The 21059-nt window shown below is 52.1% G+C and overlaps 8 protein-coding genes across 8 annotated transcripts; 5 read left to right on the plus strand and 3 right to left on the minus strand.

Annotated features, from left to right (window-relative positions):
- Nucleotides 1-81: 81 nt before the first annotated feature.
- rps23 (ribosomal protein S23) lies at nt 82-1425 on the minus strand. Its single transcript, XM_062877681.1, has 5 exons — nt 1308-1425; nt 1074-1200; nt 922-997; nt 663-834; nt 82-603 (listed from the first exon to the last, which is right to left on the minus strand). Exons 2-5 carry the CDS (start codon nt 1193-1195, stop codon nt 536-538), a joined length of 438 nt encoding a protein of 145 aa, XP_062733479.1. The 5' UTR covers nt 1196-1200; nt 1308-1425; the 3' UTR covers nt 82-535.
- Nucleotides 1426-1569: 144 nt separating this feature from the next.
- Nucleotides 1570-2566, plus strand: QC761_305370 (uncharacterized protein; the record flags this gene model as incomplete). The annotated part of the gene is made up of 1 exon (XM_062877682.1): nt 1570-2566. The coding sequence occupies exon 1, from the start codon at nt 1655-1657 to the stop codon at nt 2564-2566; it is 912 nt and encodes a 303-aa protein (XP_062733480.1). The 5' UTR covers nt 1570-1654.
- Nucleotides 2567-3864: 1298 nt separating this feature from the next.
- Nucleotides 3865-5418, plus strand: ADK1 (adenylate kinase; the record flags this gene model as incomplete). Its single annotated transcript, XM_062877683.1, has 4 exons — nt 3865-4021; nt 4098-4150; nt 4225-4379; nt 4449-5418. 4 exons carry the CDS (start codon nt 3865-3867, stop codon nt 4912-4914), a joined length of 831 nt encoding a protein of 276 aa, XP_062733481.1. The 3' UTR covers nt 4915-5418.
- A 928-nt stretch (nt 5419-6346) lies between these two features.
- Nucleotides 6347-9345, minus strand: SSN8 (RNA polymerase II holoenzyme cyclin-like subunit). Its single transcript, XM_062877684.1, has 3 exons — nt 8687-9345; nt 6718-8617; nt 6347-6634 (listed from the first exon to the last, which is right to left on the minus strand). Exons 1-2 carry the CDS (start codon nt 8844-8846, stop codon nt 7740-7742), a joined length of 1038 nt encoding a protein of 345 aa, XP_062733482.1. The 5' UTR covers nt 8847-9345; the 3' UTR covers nt 6347-6634; nt 6718-7739.
- QC761_305400 (uncharacterized protein) lies at nt 9296-12869 on the plus strand. Its single transcript, XM_062877685.1, has 6 exons — nt 9296-10068; nt 10132-10212; nt 10277-10484; nt 10906-11720; nt 11773-11819; nt 11876-12869. The coding sequence occupies exons 1-6, from the start codon at nt 9906-9908 to the stop codon at nt 12545-12547; spliced, it is 1986 nt and encodes a 661-aa protein (XP_062733483.1). The 5' UTR covers nt 9296-9905; the 3' UTR covers nt 12548-12869.
- Nucleotides 12870-12998: 129 nt separating this feature from the next.
- On the plus strand, nt 12999-16009 carry QC761_305420 (uncharacterized protein; the record flags this gene model as incomplete). The annotated part of the gene is made up of 2 exons (XM_062877686.1): nt 12999-14424; nt 14582-16009. The coding sequence occupies exons 1-2, from the start codon at nt 13492-13494 to the stop codon at nt 16007-16009; spliced, it is 2361 nt and encodes a 786-aa protein (XP_062733484.1). The 5' UTR covers nt 12999-13491.
- Nucleotides 16010-17675: 1666 nt separating this feature from the next.
- On the minus strand, nt 17676-17942 carry MSN5_3 (karyopherin; the record flags this gene model as incomplete). The annotated part of the gene is made up of 1 exon (XM_062877687.1): nt 17676-17942. One exon carries the CDS (start codon nt 17940-17942, stop codon nt 17676-17678), a length of 267 nt encoding a protein of 88 aa, XP_062733485.1.
- Nucleotides 17943-18452: 510 nt separating this feature from the next.
- Nucleotides 18453-20954, plus strand: QC761_305428 (uncharacterized protein). The gene is made up of 2 exons (XM_062877688.1): nt 18453-20317; nt 20486-20954. The coding sequence occupies exons 1-2, from the start codon at nt 20116-20118 to the stop codon at nt 20791-20793; spliced, it is 510 nt and encodes a 169-aa protein (XP_062733486.1). The 5' UTR covers nt 18453-20115; the 3' UTR covers nt 20794-20954.
- Nucleotides 20955-21059: the final 105 nt, after the last annotated feature.

The following is a 21059-nucleotide window of genomic DNA, read 5'->3' on the forward strand; positions in this document are numbered from 1 at the left end:
GTTCGATGCCACAGAGGAAGCTTGACAGCAAAGAGTCAAAATAGAGCACCCGATCTTGTACGACATTACAACTCATATAAAGCCTGGCACATAAAGAATTGGAGGAACAACACCCAACCTGGAAGCTTTAATAGGTACAGAACCTCCCTAAGCCACTGTCCAGAGAGAGGCAAGACATAAAATAGCACTCAATCCAACCAAGAGAGACAGACCACAAAGATGAGGAGGGCACTCGGCGTGATTTTATTCGGACTCGTAATGATATTCATGTAACCATTATCTCCAGCATAGAGCAGTCCGAGGGCTCTTTGCCTAAAAGATGTAAGCTTCCCAAATGACGCCATTCCCATAAAATCATCTTGGCCGGTCGGATCGTCGTGGTACGGTGTGAAATGATCTCTTATTCTTCGGACCAAACCTACCCCGTGAGAGCCCAGATTCCCCCAACCCGAAAATGGTATGCTGATGAAAACAAGCCTCGCAGACTCCTCATGCCAACCCTTGTACCACTTTTTGTCTTGAGAGTGCCCCGCACTTAAGATCTGGGCTTCTCCTTCTTCTCCTTCCAGAGAGCGAGGAGACCGACACCGGAAACCTTGACGACTGTAGTTGGGAGGTTAGATGTGAAGCGCAAAAAGCTTGATGTGGTGGCGAAGACATACCCTTGAAGCGAACACCGGGAATATCACCCTTGGCCTTGCCCTTGCGACCGAAACCGGCGAGGAGAACCTCGTCGTTCTCATCAACGAAGTTCAAGCAACCATCGTTGGGGACGAAAGCGGTGACCTTCTTGCCGTTCTTGATGAGCTGGACACGGACACACTTTCTGATAGCCTACATCACCACCACAGTCAGTCGGTTTGTTCGTTGGGTGTTCGAGAATCGGTTTCAATTGATGCTGTGTATTCGGGGAAGACGTACAGAGTTGGGCTGCTTGGCCTCAACGCCGACCTTTTCAAGGACAATGCCCTTGGCGTGGGAAGAACCACCGAAGGGGCTGTTATTCCACCACTGTTAGCTTTCGGTGTTCGAGAGATCGGGAGTGTCGATTTCATTCGGGATTCGTTGCTAACCTGGACTTGAAAGCAGTACCGAGGGCACGCTTCTTGTAGTGAAGATCGGCCCAGCGCTGCTCGCGACGGTTGTTGCGCAGCTTGCGCGCCGCGTTAAGACCACGAGGCTTTCCACCAGACATATTTGCTAGACGTCGAGAGAGTTGATGTTAGTTGACCTGGTAGACTTTGATGGGATCTCGCAATTGCTGATGAGATGTGGATTGCAATGGTAGCGGGGCGGGGCGTACGTACCGACTTGTTGATTGACGCTGGACTCTGAGGTTCGTGATGGGCGGAAAGTGTCACCGAAATTTTGGACCGTCAGCCGAGTTTCGCAGTAGGGCGTGAAAACCCTACCTTTGGATTGGGCGGTGGGCTGTTTCTGCCTGAGGCACCAGCCCCCTCTAGGAAAAGTGTGGGGAGGCGAACTTGGAGGTGGTCAGTGCGCCCTTTTGATCCAGCACGGGCCTTCACCTGTGGCTTGGCAGAGCTTGAAGCTCATCTTGTCGTTGAACTTTATCATCACCGCCATCAACATATTCACTTTCCACAGAGGTTCATCATATCTGTCGTTTCGAATACCTTCAAGACATGTAGCAATGTCTCAACCAAACAAAACGCCCCTCAAACCCCGCGACCCACCGCCATCCCTTTTCCTGCACCCCTCAGCAGCTCCATCCCACGCCTCACTCACCAACACTCAACCCCAACCCTCTTCCTCTCACCCACCACCACCACCAGGCAGCTCCCGCCCCGGCTCCTCCCTCCTCCGCACCCCACCAGAACCCTTCAACTCCCCAGGTGTCACCTCGATAGCCTCCCTAACATCCCCTGCAACAATCAACACCACCGCCGCCGCCCCCGGCTTAGGAGGTCTTGCCTCCCCCTTACAACCCGGCCGCAATGCCGGCGGGTTAGGCATCACCAACCTCCCCCTTCTCCCCAGGCAAGAGTCCACCCGCGCAACTGATAGGACAGATGCCCTATGGGCAGAGATGCAAGCCACCCTCGAGGAAGTCGAGCTCTCGGCCAGCGGCGGCACGCGCGTGTTTGGACCTGACCACGAGAGGAAGCTTGACGAGCTGAGGATGGCGCAGATTGCGCTTGCTCAGGCGTGGGCGAGGAGTGAGGCTGATGAGGCGATCGAGCTCGCTAAGCCGGGGGAGACTACGGCTGCTGCTACGAGTGCTGGGGGGCCGGGGACTCAAGGTGAGGGGGCGAATACGGAAGGGGGGAAGAGTACAGTTGGAACAGGGAGTGTCCCTCCTGGTGCTAGGCCGGGGAGTAGGAGGGGAGGTGGTATGGAGGAGGAGACGGATGTGGATATTTTGCTTGCGAGGAAGAGAAGGGAGGCGAATGATAGGTATTTTCAGAGGGTGAATCAGGGGGTGCTGGATGTGGTTGCGAAGTTGGAGGAGGTGGCTACGGCGATGAGGGCGGTGGAATTGGAGAGTAAGGAGATTTGGGGGGATGGGGAAGGAGAGAGTGTTGCTGGGAGTTCAAAGAGTTAATTGTTTCTTTACGCTATGTTTGGGAGAGATATTGTGGGCTTGATTGGAGTTCAAGATACAGACATGTTTTTGAGTTTCGACAGGACACACAGCATGTTCGGCGTATTCAGCATTGCTAGGCGTTGAGGGAATATACCTGGTACCACATCGTGGTTCGGGAAAAGTAATACAAGGCGTCATACTCCTTTCTATGGTTTCTATGTCTTGGGAATCATCAATATCAAGCTCAGTTATGATCACCGGGTTCTTCAATGATGTCAATTTGTCAACCGGCAGGCAGGGATGTGCATCACCTCTTGAGCGCAAGTGGCTTGGCATCGAGTTGGTGAAGACCCCAGTCATCGGCCGTGGGGGTGGTGAGAGCTTGGACTCGCTTGAAAAAAAAGTTTATATTGACCTTGTGAATGAGGGGAAGATATCAGGCAAAGAGTTGTAGAGATCGGATCCAGCATTTATTGGGGATATATAAGACGTCTTCAACAACTACGAGACGTGCCGAAGACTGGACCTCTGGACCAGTTCCACGTGAGATGGATTCCTCGGGATGTCCCACCATTCTGCACCGAAAGCGCCGGTTTGCCTCGACTCCACTCGCCGTCATTCTTCCGCTTTGCCGGTCGGCTTGTGTTGGGGCCTGCTGATTCGCAGCACGAATGGAAGCTCGTCCGAAGACACCTCCAGGGACCTCGGCGGACAGGAGTTGCGACGTCAGTTGTCACTGGGCTGGGCTCAGTGCCGGACATCTGCAGCATGGCAGCATGCCAACGTGTGTGGCCTCAGAGGTTCATAAAGATGGGAATAGGAACCTGGAATGCTATTGCAAAAGATACCCATCTGAGAATGCCCTCAAACAAAGCGCCGCCACGCTGAACCGTTGTTTCCAGCCTAGGTGGTCCTATTCTAGATTGAAATCGCTACGGCGCCCTGCAGCCCCCAGAATTTAGAACCCTGTGTACCTGGAGCGCGCTGTAACGTGCGTCAATTGTCGCAAACCTTGTTCCCTGTATTTTCTTTGCCTGCCCGCCGCCCGCCGTGGCCCCAACCTGTTCCTGTCCCGTCTCGGAGGACGGTATCCTCACCCACCTCAAAATTTCCGGCGGCCAGCCTCTCGATCTTTTCGACAACTCTCCGCTCCGTCTACACACCCAGTTCCGGCCTCTGGTCAACTTGTCCTTTCTTTACCTTCTTCCCCCGCTTCCCTCCCGACTCCTACTCCGTCTCCGGATTTCAGGCCAGTTCTAGCTTCCGCCCACCTCTTTTTAACCAGTCACCGAAACCGGACCAGCAACACCGACAAGATGGGATACATCGACGACGAGGTCAAGCGTCTCCAGGGCGTCATTGCCAACCTGGAGGGCAGAGTCCAGGCTCTCGAGACCAAGCAGTTTGGTCCCAGCTCCCAGAATAAGACTGTCGAGGAGGTCCGCGCCATTCTAATCGGTCCTCCCGGTGCTGGTATGTTGATGATGTTGCTTTCGCAATGCTGGGAAACCCCAAACCAGTGACTGACCGCCGCATCTGCACACCACAGGCAAGGGAACACAAGCGCCCAGACTTAAGGAGAAGTTCAACTGCTGCCATCTTGTAAGCCAATTGGCCCTCGATCTACCCTACCAACCCGAGTCCGGTTCGCTGACCACAGCATCGTCCGACGACAGGCCACCGGTGACATGCTCCGGTCCCAGGTTGCTAAGAAGACCCCCCTCGGCCAAGCGGCTAAGAAGATCATGGATGCCGGCGGTCTCGTCTCTGACGAGATTGTCATTGGCATGATCAAGGAGGAGCTCGACAACAACAAGGAGTGCAAGGGCGGGTATGTTTTTATGCCTCAAACGTGGCAGAGTTGTTCCCGAGACAGATCCTGACATGTGACACACTGCAGCTTCATCCTTGACGGTTTCCCCCGCACCGTCCCCCAGGCCGAGGGTCTCGACAAGATGCTCCACGAGCGCAACCAGACCCTCCAGCACGCCGTCGAGCTCAAGATTGACGACGAGCTCCTCGTAGCGCGCATCACCGGCCGTCTGGTCCACCCCGCCTCGGGCCGCAGCTACCACGTCAAGTTCAACCCTCCCAAGAAGGAGATGACCGACGACATCACGGGGGAGCCATTGATCCAACGCTCTGACGACAACGCCGACGCTCTCAAGAAGCGCCTCGAGACCTACCACAAGCAGACCACCCCTGTGGTCAACTACTACCAGAAGACGGGCATCTGGAAGGCCATTGACGCCTCCCAGGAGCCCGGCCAGGTCTGGAAGAGCCTGCTCGCCATCTTTGACGGCGACAAGTCCAAGGCTAGCAAGGCTGGCAGCACCATCCTCAGCAAGCTCACCCACAGCTCTTAGACGGGCGATAGTGGGGTGGGTTCCGGGGATAGGAAGTGCGGTAGCAGTGGTGGTGGTAAGGAAGAAGAGGAAAACAACATGGAGAAACAGGATGCCTAGAAGTCAGCCGATTGTAAAGAAGAAAGCGAGCGGCTCGACTACTTGCTGTTTCTGAGCGGGTGCCACTAAAGTTCCCGTGTTTATATGAGGGAGCAGGTTTACTGCTTCTCTGCTGTTGGAGTTGAGTGATTCCAGTTGGAATCTGGGAGGGATAAAAAGAGGGATGTGGTGGATTCGGTATATACCCGGATTGTTCAACAAACCAACCAGCATTATTTTTTTTCTCCTTTGCCCTTTACCATTGAACCTCCCTAGGTACCTACCTACCTATCCTCGAGATTCACACAAAATCAAAACAAAATTTCAAAGCAGAAGCGAAGTAGCGAGCGAGAATGTGTAATGAAATGGAATGAGGGTGGGAAAAAGGGACAAAAAGCATGGCCATGCTTACACACTGTATTATCACGACCATGTAGAAGAAACCAAAAACCGTTATCAACTTTTCATTCGCTGCGACGGAAAACAAACCTACCCGGTACTCAAAGCTTCACAATGGTCATGTCTAGCTAGTAGCCTGTCAAAGAGTCTGAACCAGATCGCCTCATGACCAGGTTTTGTCATGACAGTAACCTATGAGGAAGTATTCCATCTTCCCTGTGCATCTGTCGTCAACTTTCAACACAGCTTCCCTCGAATTTCTCGTGCCCAGTAGACGTAACAACGTGCCTCAATGGCTTGACCAAAAGTTGTCTACACAGATGCCACGATCGACGAGTATCACCCCCGCCTATATACCAAGGATGTGAATCTCTAATATAACTCCCATCCCACAAAATACTCCCTTCCCCACAAACCCAGGTAAACCCCCTCCTCGCCAGCAAAGGGCTCTCTACCATAGTTAGCCCACAAACAAACAGTCTGCCATATAAAACCCCACCCCCTAGTCGAATCCTCCCAACCCAGCTTCAAACCAAGTGTCTAAACCCCCAAAACCCAAGACCATATATCCCTATCAAAAAAACCAAACACACTCCCGCCCTGGCCCTGTCCATCCTCTTCTTCCTCTCCCTCCTCTTCAGCACGTACAGCGACACTCTACGACAGAGTGGACACCTAAAGGTGATTTCCAGCCAGGGAAGGATACACTTCTCTGCGTTTATACAACCGTCAACCCACCGTTTAGACATACCATTCTTTGGTCATAACTCACTGTGAAATATATGTCCACATTCAAGCCTAACCAACCCCCGAAGCTTAGCCTCAAAACATATAGCACACGGATCCCCTTTTTGTTGTCCCCGAGGGGCCCGGGGTCTGAATCGATTGCGTCTGTTATCAACGACGGGAGGGTCATCAGGTGTGCAATCAATATCGTATATTATCAGCAGGAGGTGAAAGAGTATAAAAGCGAAGAATAGCTTGACAAGTTCTCCATATTGGGGTGTGAATGGTTCCGGTGTATTGCTGACGACGACGGGAGGGACATCAGCTGTGCAATAAGCCACGACTATTCTCACCAGGAGGTAGAGGGAGTATAAAAGGGATGAGTAGCTCGACAAGTTCTTCATTTTGGGGTGTTATGGTGGTGGTTGCTTGGTGGTGAGCTCGTGGCATGTACAGCGAAGAGATAAAGTCTTCTTGTGTGCAAGACGAACTTTCATGGTTGGTGGCTGAAGAGAAGCTTAATGATTTTGGCAGTTGGAAGCTCGCGGCAAAGATAGACTTTTTGAGGCTTTTCATCTGGGAAATAAATCTTCCACATACTCTTTTCTTAAGCACACTCCTCCGCTTGACAGAACCTATTCTCTGTCAATACACCCACCCATCTACTACATCGACCACTTCATCATCCATCACCACCCTTCACCCAACCCCAACCCCATATGATATCAAGCGCACGCAAAATGAGTTCACCCCCCGCCTCCCGCCCCCAATCTCACTTTCACAAGCACCCTCACAACCATCCCCCTCGGATATGAAACCCGCCAAAAAAAATCTACAACTTCCCCCTCGCTCCAGATTCAAGAAGATGTTTGATCTGTTTAGACAAAATCACACCCTCCCACTGGGGCCGCGAAAACCTCATCAGCGCGGCCGCTGGTTCCATGGTATGTCCCCTCACTCACAAGCACTCTCACAACCAACCACCACCAACTTTCTTACCAGAGGAATGCTTCAGCCGCGCGCTCGCCAGACAACAAGAACAAAAGACATGCCCTCACTGCCGCAAAGTCATGAACCCCCTATGGCTCCTCCACTGCCTTGTACCAAGCTATATCCGACAGACCCATATGTGTTCTCACCACACATGTCCAAGGCCGCCGTTACCCGACCATCACATTGGCTTTTGCGGAAGGACCCGACGCCGACACTCCTCAACCGAGCCCCTCAGGAACGAATAGCGCAACAGAGGGGGATATCCCAAGCGCTGGGCAGGAGGAAAGCGAGAACTGATTCAATACTCAAGAGAAAGGACAAAGTCATGAAATGTTGAGTCTCCTCGGCTTAATATGGCTGAGCGAAGGCGGGCATCTAGGCCATGCAAAGAACAGGCGCTGAATGGCAATAAGAATCGAGTCGGTACAAATACCCAGCTAGATAATATCGTCAACTCGCATGGCCTCTTTGAACAAACCACGTGCCTCCGGTTTTGGTTCGGCGATGCTTCGTGATTATCCTGGAGAGAAAAAGCAGAGGGGCTTTTGCGACTCTCCATCTGGAGAAAACCCTGATATCGTCCACCAGACCCTTTCCCGTGAGGAAAAAGGTTTGTCGTGAGCAGCTGGTCACTTATCAAGCCCCCTCGCCTTGATAAACCTCTTAATATTATCCCTCACAACCAAATCCTCATACTGCTCATGGCAGTCATAAAACGAGATGATCTCCTGTGTGCAGTCAATCATCCCCTCAATATCGATATTGCTCTCCGCAAGCCAGTTTGTAAACCGCTGCATTTTGGCAATCTTGGGGTCAGTGGGGTTGGACCCGTCCCCGAGCTCTCTACCCCCCTGAGAGGAGAAGTTTCCCCCAGCGAAGGACCCTTGAGAAGTCAGGTTTGGCGTTCCCGGTCCGCTGTTGCCTCCCATCGCCGCCGCCCGGGCTTGTGATTGTGCTTGGGCATGTGCTAGAGCATTAGCCGCCATTACCAAACCTCCACTGTTCCCCGCGGCATTGGCCGCTCCAGCTGCGTTTTGGCGATTGTAACATGTTATCGCCAGCAAGATGGCTGTGAGGCCGATGATGTGCGGTGGGTATAGAAGGGGGAGGTCGGTCATGTAGTGGTCGTTGATGGCCTGCCATGCCGCTTGTGACTCCTCTGGCGTTAGATTGAATTCCCCTTGGAGTTGGGTCAGTGTGCGGTAGGGCTGGTGGACGATCAACTGGGAGCTCATCTCGGAGATGAGAAAGAACTCGCACTCGCCCAGTTTCGAGGTGTCTTGACCATGGAAGGTTTCTGGCCATAGACCTCTAGCTTCTTGGACAATGAGCCGGATGTGCTGTGGGCATTCCTCCATTTTGCAGGCGAGGTAAAGGGCGGTGGCTACGAGAAGGTAGGGGTTCGTACGGCGGATCTCGACGCGGGTGTAGAATCGTTTGAGGTAGACTTGAGCAGTTGCCAGTGCTTGTTGACGTACACCGAGGCGCTTGGCAAGACGGTTGAACTCTATGGTTGGAGATGCTGTTAGCCACCCATGACATTGACGATGATCCAAGAAGAAGAAGAAGGGCATACGTTGGTTTAAGTAGATATTAATGTGACGCAATTGCGGCAGGGGATACATGTGGACAAGATTCGGGTCCTCATCCTCGAGCTTCTGTCGCATCGCAGCCAGCTCCTCTTTGGTAAACTGCCAGTACCGCCGCTGGGTCGATTCCCAGTAATTGGCCGCCATGTTTGATGTTGTAAAAGAGCCATCTGCCCGCAGCTTCTAAGGCTTGTATCACCGAAAAACAAATAAGGCTGTCATTGAAAGTGTGGACCTCTGGGAAGCCGTTTGGTTGGCAACAGATGATGGTGTAATTAATGTTCTTTTTAAGCAGGGGCTGCTGTATTGACAGGCCGCATCTTATCGCGTTGCCCGATCGCGCGAGGCTACCGACTATCAGCGGCCTGGCCGAGGCTGGCCAATGAGTGGACAGGGAATAGGATGACGCGCGTGGGCCAGAGTGGGGTAAGAGTGACAAACAGCTTCTTGGCTTCCAGGTCACGAGGTACCTCTTAACAGTTTTCTTGGCCAGCGCGGGGATGTTGCGGGCAAGCAGCTTGTAAAAAGAAGGTCAAAGTACGTAACAACTGGTCTTGGCTGTTTAGGAGAAAGTTCTATTGAATATTGCGTTTTGTATATAAAGAGCCTCTGCTCAGCTGAGCGAGTTGATGGAAGGTACCTTGACTCAAATATAGATATCTGATATCTAGGTTGTTATCTCGTGCTCAATTCATTGGACACCTGCTTTCGGCCCGCCTTTTGGTTTCTGCCGCTGTCCACCCCCCCTTGCGGATCCCGAACACCCCAAGATTTCCCGGCAACAACAGCCTCCAAGCTGTGGAAGAAGAGGGTCCCTCTATATTTTCCGATTCTTATCGCAACCGCCATGCAACAACCAGACAGTCGGAGCTGAACCTTCAAGCGTCGATCACTTTTTGGGCCGTTTCTCTCTCCTACGATGACCTGCCGTTAGCCTTGGCTCAAACACTGTCTCAACCCGTTGACATTTAAACGACTGTTGATCTATTTTTACCACTGGCCTTGGGTGCTGGGGAATTTCCCTCATACGTCATAAGCGCGACTCGAACTACCCGCTGTCATTGCTAGCTACCGCTCCTAAACCTTGCGCCTGATACTGCCATATACGATTCGATACGATCTCTCCCGCGATTGCGACTACTGCATGTCGAAACGCCCTCGTCGCGGCCGAAGAACCACATACGATGAGATAGTGGGGGTGCGGGAATGAAGGTTTCTGATGTTGTTTCGAAACTGGAGGTAGAGATGGCGGAGTCGCAGAACCAGCGCGACAAGCGCGTGGAGGACCTATGGCAGAAGCTCGATCCCGCTGGACACGGGGAGCTTGACTACAAGGGGCTGCAAAAGGGGTTACAGAAGATAGACCACCGTGAGAGCGCTTCCCCCCTGGTCTGGGGATTTTTGGTTCTTGCTTACACAGTTGGGTGTACAGCCATGAAAAACGCCGAGCATATGCTCAAAGAGATCATCAAGGCCGTAGACTCGAATGGGGATGGAAAGATTCAGTATGAAGGTGGGTTTCTACGCTGTCCCAGGACTTGGTGGAAATGAAGGAGGCTGAAATGATGCGCAACTAGAATTTCGAACTTTCGTCGAGACGGCGGAAAAGCAGCTTAGTCTGCTTTTCAAGGCTATCGATCGCGATCAGGACGGCCGGCTCGACAAGAAGGAGCTGCAGACGGCCTTTCGGCGTGCCGGCCTGTCAGTGCCCTCGAGGAGGTTGGCCAACTTTTTTGACGAAATAGACATGAACAACGACGGGTTCATCAGTTTTGACGAGTGGAGGTACGTTATTTTCTATTGTTATTTACTTGGTCTTGTTGCTGTTGGCCCCCTTTTTTGCCGATTTCATGTGCCACCCTTGGACAAGACTGGGGCGACCCACCCACTGTGGATTTTGCTTTTTCATTGAGATTCTTCACTTCAATTCCCGATTGTCTCTTTGGCTTTTTTTTTTTCCTTGGGCGGCTTCTTTAAAGTCAAGTAATTCTGTTTCCTGTCTTTTTCTTCCTGGCGGCACATGCTCAAAATTCTGTGGCTGGAGCTTGAGCTGGTGACATTCACCTGAAGAGCAACCTCTGGGCTTAGCAGAATTTGGTGGCAGGTGCCATTCATATTCACTACGTAAATGGCGGGGCACATGAATGGGAGCAACATGAGCTTGATCAAGGCCTCAATTCACTTCAGACGCTAACAACTTTTAAAGAGACTTTCTTCTGTTCATGCCCACCCACCACCACAACTCCCCGCTCGAGGCTGTTTTATCGTTTTACTCTTCGATCGTTACCGTCAATGCAGAGGGAGACTCGCTGGTTAGTGATGACACTTTAGAGGGTTTAGGTACGACGGGATTCCTCTTTCAAGCTCTCTTTGGTTCACTTTTGAGGATTGTCAACCCCGAGGGAACCGCCATCAAGTACACACAGAGGCCTTCGCCAGAGACGACGGTCGTCGCCGAACCTGAAGTGCCTGCTTCACCACACGCCCCGCAACACTACCACAAACCGCAATCTCGCTCACAGTTAGAGTCGCAATTACACCACCAGAAACAACATCTAACCCCCGATCACGAGAACGAGCCAGGATCCGATATGGCTCTCTCATCCGCTGCAGTTGGCGTTCGCTACGGCGGCGCTGCCAGCTCGGCTCAGCAAATGATCATGCCGAGCACCACCAACCAGCCAATGCCATATTACGAGTCTTACGAGGACGGGCCCGAGGATATTTCTGTCATGGCCGAAGAGGTCTCAGAGGAGGTGCAAACGAAACTGACAGATTTACTACCTGAACCAGGTTACTTCCTCGCTGGCGCCGTCTCTGGTGGTGTCTCACGAACAGCTACCGCTCCTCTGGACCGCTTGAAGGTCTATCTCCTCGTGAACACAAAGAATGTCGATAATCCGGTACTCACTGCCGCCAAGAGCGGCCGGCCGTTTGCTGCCTTGCGAAATGCTGGTGGCCCGATCATCGACGCGATGGTAACCTTGTGGAAAACAGGTGGCTTCCGCACCTTCTTTGCAGGTGAGCAAATCTCATTTCTTTCTGCTTGGACAACACGCTAACAAGCTTGCAGGAAACGGTTTGAATGTTGTCAAAATCATGCCGGAGTCTGCCATTCGGGTAAGTAGCTGTCAAATTACCAAAGCTAAGCTCATCGAGTATTGACCATTTTGCAGTTTGGTTCGTATGAAGCGTCTAAGCGCTTTTTGGCAGCCTACGAAGGCCATGACGACCCGACTCAGATCAGCACCGTATCCAAATTCATTGCTGGTGGCATTGGCGGCATGACAGCCCAGTTCTGCGTCTACCCTGTCGATACTCTCAAGTTCAGGCTCCAATGTGAGACAGTTCAGGGCGGCTTGCAGGGCAATGCTCTGCTCTTCAAAACGGCCAAGACAATGTGGGCGGACGGCGGACTTCGCGCAGCGTACCGTGGCCTCGGGCTAGGTCTCATCGGCATGTTTCCGTACAGCGCCATCGATATCGGCACATTCGAGTTTTTGAAGAAGAAGTACATCAAGACCATGGCCAAATACTATGGAATCCATGAGGAGGACGCCAAGATCGGAAACGTTGCCACTGCTGTTCTTGGAGCGTCTTCCGGAGCCCTTGGCGCGACTATGGTGTACCCTCTGAACGTTCTTCGCACCCGATTGCAAACCCAGGGAACAGCCATGCACCCGCCGACTTACACAGGCATCGTCGACGTCGCCACGAGGACAGTCAAGAATGAAGGGGTTCGCGGATTGTACAAGGGCTTGACGCCCAACATCCTCAAGGTGGCCCCCGCGCTCAGCATCACTTGGGTGTGCTACGAAAACATGAAGAAGCTCTTGAAGCTTAATTAGTCGACAAGATCGACCACTAAAAAGTACATAAGGGGAAGTAGAGGGAAGTTAGGGAGGCATATCGAGTTGTTTATGGGGAAACGAGCGACATTTCAGCATCATCTTGGCGTCTGGATAGGAGAAGGATAATCTTGGGCTGATTGAGCTTTTTGCTGGCTACATTGCCACGGCGTTTGGGATGCTCTTTGCACCGGAGATACCACATTAGAGAGAAGGCGAAAGAAGGGGAAGCTTGTGAATTCAGATCATAGACGACGTTTGTCGACTGGTGAGATGAGAACCGCTCACGGCATCACAATAAAAGAGAATAATTGTCAACACGCCGGGCTGACGAGGCTCGTTCTTTGGAATGTAATGATTTTCGGCTAACTTCGTCACCTCATGCAGGCATTCGTAAGCTTGGGAGATTGATAACTACCCCTCCTTGAGTTCTCCAACTTGTCAATCTTGATTCACATTGGAGGTCGAGTGGCTTCCCCCGCACGAAGCGAGCCGTATGGTATCATTCATTGCCTTTGCAGCTTCCTGATTTGGACTCGAGGCTCAGTGGCCTCGACCGTGAATATCCCGGCAAGGTCTCTAGCTGACGAAGCCATGAGCACCTCGGACTTGTGTTACCCCTCCTCTGCTGATAGCAGCGCACAGATGAGCAATCTACACACCATGTCGATATCCAGGTGAGGTCACTGGTGAACATTTTGATGAGGCAGGATTCATTCCCTGTCAGTGAATTTTGACTACCTACACCATAATTCCTTCCCGGATCTATGCTCGTTCAACTTTTGCTGAATTTACCCTGTCAGTCGTTCAATTGTGTAGTTGCAACAGGTGAATGCTGTGAAGCAGTCGTCCAAAGAAGCTTTTTCCATCGCGTCGAAGCGCCTTGGCGATCAGGGGCCTTGTGTTAACAGCGCCGCCAAGTGTGTACCAAGTCATCACCAACCATGCCGTTCTCAGACAACTTGTACTCGGCGGTGGATGATGAATCGGATTTTGAACCAATTGACGACATTCTGAGTCAACAGGGCCGTGAACTGTCTCAATCGGCACATCGGCCCCCTCAATTTGGCCATGCACGGGCCAGCACCGACGACGACGACGACGACGACGAGGGGCTCGATGCTGACGCCCTGTCTCCTGTCGATGGTTACTTTGGGTCATCAAATGATACCTCATCCGACAAGTCTGCTGTTGCGACATCATCCAACGTGCCGCATGTGCCGAATGTCTGGGTTGAGGACCCGAGCCTCACCACCGCGGCCAGCAAGGCACGGGAGGCCGAGTTGGAGAGACGAGTGTCAGGGGTTGCGAGGGAGGACTACTCGGTTGGGGGGCTGACGAGTTCTGGGTACAACTCGTCTGCGTATACTGGGTCCTCTCGAGCTCATGGATATAGTGGTTCGTTTTCGAGGCCGGGTACGTACACCCAATCCTCGTCGCCATCATCATCATCTGCTGGACCATCGGTTCTGTCTACGAGATCATATACGCCATACCCACACAGAGCTGCGTACCAGGGTGAGAGTTCGAGACTGGTACCGCAAGACGCCCCGCCGGCTTATACACCTTCACCCACGTCGCCTCAGAGTTTGCAAGGTGGGCACGACGCTTCCAGGAATTACAGTACATTCTCGGCACCGACTGGTACAATGGGACGCTTGGGGGAGACTCAGGGGCTCTTGGGCCATGAGCCTGAAAGCATGAGAGACTCTGGCAATGGTGGTTCTGGTGAAGACAGCCCCCGATGGAGGGAACGAATTGAAAACAGGATATCGTCATTTGACAGGAGTTATTGCAAGTTTGCGTTTCTTGTGGTGGGGTTGGTCTTGCTGTCTACCGGGTTCCTCACCACTCTCATCAATAGCGTGAGAGACGAGGTAAGTGTTACGCGTCTTTTCATCTGAAGTGCTGTTTTGTCCGATGGAGGGTTGCGTAACGCTCTCTCCAATTGGCACATCCCCCCACCACTCATCATAAATACACGCTGCTGCCTGGTTCTTTTGCCCGAGATCTCACAGACTAACAAGCTTCCAGCGACCACACCTCCACCCACCACCCAAGATGACCTACCCCGATCTCGACAACAAACTCCCCTGGCAGGACGGCTCCTCCTGCGGGACGGACCGTATCACGCGTGATCCCGAGTCGTTTGACGTCTTGTTTTCGTCCGACAAGCCCCTGACCATCATCCAAAACAATTCCCACAACAACGACCACCACTCTTACAAACCCATCCAGATCCACGGTTCGGTTATTTTCCGACAGACTGACGCTGACCACCCTGACCCGAAGCTGGTGGTGGAAACAACAGTCAACAACGACCTCATCGCTGCTTCCATCACCTGGGAGGAGACCTCCCAAAAGCTGGTCGTCACCATTCCTAATGTTTTGCTTTCTGACGACACCAACGACCAAACCACACCCTGGCCATGCATCCACCTAACCGCCACGGTTTGGACCCCCCCCTCCTCGTCGCTGTTGACCCTCTCAGTCAAAACAACTGTTTTGTCTATCCTTTTGGTTGATAACCTGTCTTTGAGCATCGCAGAGTCGGCCAGCCTGTCCTCCACTGTTGGGTCTATTGTTTCTGATACTGCCGGCTCGGGGTCTCAGTCCCTAACCCTTTCCCCGTCATTCAAGTTCATCTCCCCCCTCATAGAAACCACCACCACCTCAGCCCCGATATCCGGCTCCTGGCCGCTGTACAACTACCTCTCCTTCGAGTCCACAGCAGGTAACATCAAAGTCACCATCCTCCCCCAGCCAGACCTCGACCCCTCACACCCCAAACCTGCCATCCTCAATGTGAAGTCCTCCTCCGGAACGGTGGAACTTACCGAGCCGATCGACGCCGCGAAGGAGGCGTATGAATTGGCACAGGTCCTGACGGCAGAAGGGGCCGGTTACCTTCTTGCCGGGAAGGCAGAAGAGGTTATCCCAGTGAGGGATTACAGGGTTGATGTCCACACCACGTCTGGGAAAATCAAGGCTAAACTTGCCGTGACGGACGGGGCGAGGTTCAGGAGTACCTCTGGGGGGATGGATATTGATGTTTTGCTGGTGCTGGATGGGGGGGTGTATAACCCCGAGGGAAGAAAGGTTGATTTGGAGACGTCAAGCACGAGTGGGAATGTTGGGGTTAGGGTCGGGGAGGTGATGTGGGTTGGGAGGGATAAGGAAAACAAGTTGGATGTGGTTCGGGGGAGGCACGGGAGCACCAGTGGGAATGTGAGGGTTAATTACCCGAAGAGTTGGGAGGGGGAGGTGAGTTTGGGGACTTTGAGTGGGAAGTTGAAGGTTGGGGGGGAGGGGGTGAGGGTTGTAAAAGGGGGCGAGGGGGGGTGGCCGGGGGTGAGGAAGAATTTGGTTGCTAGGAAGGGGAAGGGGGAGGGGGAGGGGGGGAGTAAGGTTGAGGGGAGGAGTACGAGTGGTGATGTTTGGGTTTGGATTGGGGATTTGTGAAGGGGGGTGTGGGAGGGGATGATGAGAACACGAACGGTGATGAGCACATGGGATGGCGGTTAATGTTTGCAATTTTCTTTTGTTGTTGGGTATCCTGAGGAGCTAAAATACAAGATAATACAGTTGTCATTGCTTTGCCAATTCCTCGTTAAGATGCCTGAGGTAACGCAATCTTTTCTCTTCATCTCAAAGCTTCATTCACCACCGACGATGTCAAACCACAACCAAGAAGACAAACTACCTTAAGCAGGCAGCCCCTCGTCCACCGCAGAAACAGGTGCACAACCCCTGATACCAGTCCTGCCACCACCATAACCCCACCAGACAAACTGTCCCCTATGTGATGCTTGAGAAAGTCCTCATCCTGGCGTAAGGGAAGAGAGTTGATCCCAAGTCGGCGCCAGATCATGCATGGAACCCAGGCGCACGTTCAGGTCGGTTTCTTGTCGATCGTCTTGTGACAGGTAGCTTCGGAGAAGAATGTAAGATGGTAACCGAAAACGAGAGTGACTTTGGAGAAATGGAAGAATGTTGGGGTCCCTTCCCGACATGGTGCAGTCTCGTAGGAGCTGCGAAAATGAACAAGGTGCTGCACGTAATCTCAGGGTTGAGCGCAAAAGGTAAGGTACCTAGGTACGTTTGGGTGATGGGTGTCAGGTGGTATGTCAAGTTGTCGTCCGGCATCTAGGGAATACTGCTGGATGGGAGGTAGGATCAAAAGTAAAAAGAGGTGTGCTATATAATGACTTAAAATCAAATAATAAAGAAAAGAAAAGAGAAGAAAGCAAACGCTGAAAGCCAAATATGCTGTGTGGTGAGTGGTCAGGATTCGAAGAGCAGAACGTGATACCGCTATACTACGCACGCCACGGATGTGTGTGCCTAAATTTCGAATCAAATAGTGTGGTCTGGTCCTGGGTGCTGGCATTGGTCTATGTTGAGTGTGGTGATGAGGGGGCGTCATGGTTGGCGTTGCTCGACCAGAGTTCTGTAAAGCCTAAAAGTGGTGGGCCCCCAAAATGGGGTTCTTGTGAATTTCATCGGTTGGGATGTCTGTAACATTGGGGAGAGATACCTAACTCAACGAAGGAAAGAGTTTAGGTGGTAAACGGATACGCTGAATAGGGTATGTTATGTGGGGATTTTGATGAGAACTAGGCCAAGAAGGCGCGAATGAAAGAAGAGCTTCTCCAGGCTGCAATAAAAAGTCCGTACGGAATCAGTGTGTGATTTGCCTTCAAAGTAGGGCAAACAAACCTAGTCAAAGAGGAAAAGAGTACGGAAAGTAGCGTTTGACAGGATCTAGATGTTTGGCTACACATACCTAAGGTACCTAACACCAAAGAACCAAACAGTAAGCGATGTTGTTTAATTTCTCAAAGCGAGGGCCATCCAGACCGGTAATTTCACCATTAAGATGTGGGAATCCTATTTCCAAAACCGAGCGGTACTGGCACAATCTCTTCAATCTTCAAGATCCGGTGTTCTCAGCCATAACACCGCAGTTGTAGCACTTCCGAGCGAGCCTTTTGTTTCTCTGCCAGTCACATCGCTAAAGGACAACACGTGGCTCTCAAACTGGGATGGTGCCGTGGTGAATAGGGTCAGATAATTCATAATAAAATTTCACAACTGATCCCAAAAAGTAGATCGAGCACGATCGAGGTCAGAGGTTGCTGAAAAAGTCGACCACTAATCGAAATTTCTCGGCGTTATTGTCGCCCGCCAGCGATGGAGGAGGCACTGTTTCCTCGAGAAGCAATACATATGTTGGGTCTTCAGTATCCTCTGGCAGGCTCTCATGTCGGGTGAGACAACTGCTGCACAACTCGAGAAAGGTCTGGGAAGGATGTCTATTCGAGACCGTCGGAGCTGGAGGGCGGTGTCTTAGATTAGAAGACGAGTGTAGAGGTAGGTGGGTGGGCAGGTGCATGACTGACCAACAAGCCAAGTTCCATGTGGCATCGCAAAGAGGTGAGGTGAGATAAATGTACTCAGCAAAGAGGAGTGGTTGATATATTTATATGCTGATCAATATAAGCACAAATAATCATTCAGCGGTACTATGCGTAAAGACCTGGATCATCAAGATGCAAAATCTTGATCTTTAATACCTTCTGGTATACTTATATTAAAGAATGATGATCCTTTCCCAACAGGAATCCATAGCTCGGGAGCAATTCTGAGGGAGGGGGGGATATTTACATGGAAGTCCAGTACATCTGGCAGAGATTGGTATAGTCACAACAATAATGTCTTCATTTGACGCACCTATCGTGTTGTCATTGCTGACTTTAAAACAGTTCACGTCTTGAACATAACCCATGTTATGATAAGAACTACAAGCCAAAGGTGATCAACTCCTGACTAGAGGCCCACGAAAGAACCATGGGCTATCAAGTCATGGAAGATTCACCTTGTTCAGAGGTGTCATGATGTATCTTTGTTCTTGTTGACTGTGAGATGCCAAGACTCAGTTCTGGAAAAGGGGTCACTCCTGAATCCAGCCTTGGCATTATGACAACCATCCCTCCAGCAACCGCACTTCCATGCCAGGAATGATTATTTATGTGAATTCTGTGACTTTAAGTGTTTGCCCGTCAATAAAGATAGTTTTTTTTTTTGGAGACATCAAAGAAATGACTGATGAGTCAAGTTGTTAGAGGTTGATACCCACGTTGAAAGAGTGCTGGTAGGATGACTCTGTATCTCTCAGTTCTCTTTCGATCCGGACTTGTCAGAAACACATATGTGAGACTAACTAATGAGCAGACTTCACCATGGCTTTGAAATAGTAGCGCACAATAAGGAGTTGGTTGAACATTGTGTGCTTCAATTCGAGTTATATATTGACAGACAGAGCATTGGCTTGAGAACCAGAACTCAAACAACATTAACCGGAGAAGATGCTCGTGAAAAGGCCATTTTTACTGTATTTGGAGCCTGATGATGTTGAGTAACAGTTCTTTGGAGAGAGGTCAGAGCACTCACTAGATATCTTGAAGCACACACGCCTTCTTTGCAGTGATGCTGACTGGCAGGCATGCGCGTGCATGTCCAGAACCCAAAGAACCCTACCGTTCTGTCCAACAGCAATCAGCCCTTACCGTCGCTGCTACTAATGTTGCTCCTTGACATCCATTTTGACCTTTCGAAGGCGGTGAAACGCTTGGACCAACTTGATACCTGCTTTGAGCCAGGAGGGTACTCACGAAGACCGACTGCAGTCGTGCACACTCTGGTGGCCTTGGAAAATTGAAAATTCCCTCCTGTCTGACCTCTCTTCTTGCTCTCTCTCTTTCGACCTTCTGAGTTGAACCCATGACACCAACATCAACAGTCACAGTAAACCACCAAGTGACAAACATGTCAAAACGTAAGTCGTGATCATCGGGATGACTTGACTGTGTCTCGGATGAACCGACTAACCACAGATGTAAGCAGAACCAAACTGCAATGACGAGGAGGAGGAGGTGACTCTGCAAGAGACAGCTGGGATGATCGACCAGTTCGAGCACATGCTTGGTGACATTGGAAGTAAGTGATATCCTCGTCAACACTCTTCAATTCAAAGGGGCTATGGCTGACCTCAAATGATTGTGAAGGGGGTGGCGACTTTCCGATGACCAGAGCTCGTGCTGCTTGGGGTCCTTCGACCACTGCTCCAACTGGCAAGTAACGATGTTGATTGATCTTTTTTGTCTTGGTCCTCTTACCTTTGCTCTGAACCTGGGGTTTCTCAAACCCAGCTCTGACCAAACACGGCTGATTCAGAAAGTTAGCTAACCTCTATCAGAGCCAGCCTTACCTGCCCGTCCTCGAGGGATCACCCTCGAACAGCCCTCGCCCCCACCAGCGTTCCCTCTGCCGCTGGTGCCACGCCTGCCCGTCCGGGCCCGAAGCCAAACGCCGGCGACCGCCAGCAGCCGGCCTGAGCTCCCGCTGCCGCGTTCTCCGCTCGGTGCTGTCGAGCCAATCGTGGCATCCGACGCGGAGACGAAGCCAGGGCCAGAAGCCACCGGAAGCCCTGGTGAGGCAGCGAGCACACACGTAGGCCTGGGATATACTCTCTCTTTCCCACCAAAAGCAACAGATTTGCCGTCACCATGACGGCTTCATCAACCGCCAGCCCTTTGCAGGGCAAAGCACTCTCGTCGTTGCCGTCCCTGGGCTCGCAGCCCAGGGAGAATCTTGCGCCTCCGGGCCGGCCCTCTTTGGAGGAACGGTCGCTGTCGGCTGCGTCGGTTGCCTCTGCTGCGCCCTCTTCTGCGTCAGTTTCTGCCGGGGAAGAGTCTCTGCCTCGTCCTGGTAAGTTGTCCCAGCAGGTGCTGTTCTTGGATCGAAAAGTTGCTGACGTTTTCCTTGAAGCCGATCACCTCGAGCCAAACAATCCGTTTGGCTACCCTGCTCCTTCCGCGTTTCGTAAGTCGTTTCCCACCGATTCAGATGGCCGACTTTGCTAACTTCAAGTGATAGGCCACAATTGGGCGAACCCCAACCGCCGTGCTGCCCGGGGCTCTGTCCTCGGTGGAGCTGTCTCTGGCGTTGTCGTCGGCTCGCGCCCTCGACCTTCCCTCTCTGGTGGTGTGCTTGCGGTTCCGTATCTGCCGTTCTCGCTCCCGCCTGTGCTGCCGGGCCCCGTCTCGCCGCCCGCGCCCACTCGACCCGCGCCACCGGTCCCTCCCTCCCGGCCGCCTCCTGCCGTTCCCTCGTCGCCGGCCATCCCGGCCCGGAACCCTGCCCGTCTGGGACCAGCTTCGCCCGCGCCCTCCGGCTCTGCCTGAGATGACAAGAAGACCCATGGGGTGAAGAAGGAGGAGAAGTGAGAAGGAGAGAAGGATCCTTCCCTGTATCTTATTTGTATTTTTACAACGATATGGAGTTCGTGGAGTTTGGGAAGGGGTGGAGGAAGATACCCAAGGGACACAATGGAAGACATTGCCTGCCGATTTGAGCGGCATATCACAGAACTCTGAGAATCTTCCTGAGAACAAGTGACCAGTGTGAAGACATGATGATGACTCTGAGAGTGGTGAGAGAGAAGAGACGT

This window comes from Podospora bellae-mahoneyi, chromosome 3 (genome assembly GCF_035222275.1).
Source record: "Podospora bellae-mahoneyi strain CBS 112042 chromosome 3, whole genome shotgun sequence".
NCBI lineage: Eukaryota > Fungi > Ascomycota > Sordariomycetes > Sordariales > Podosporaceae > Podospora > Podospora bellae-mahoneyi.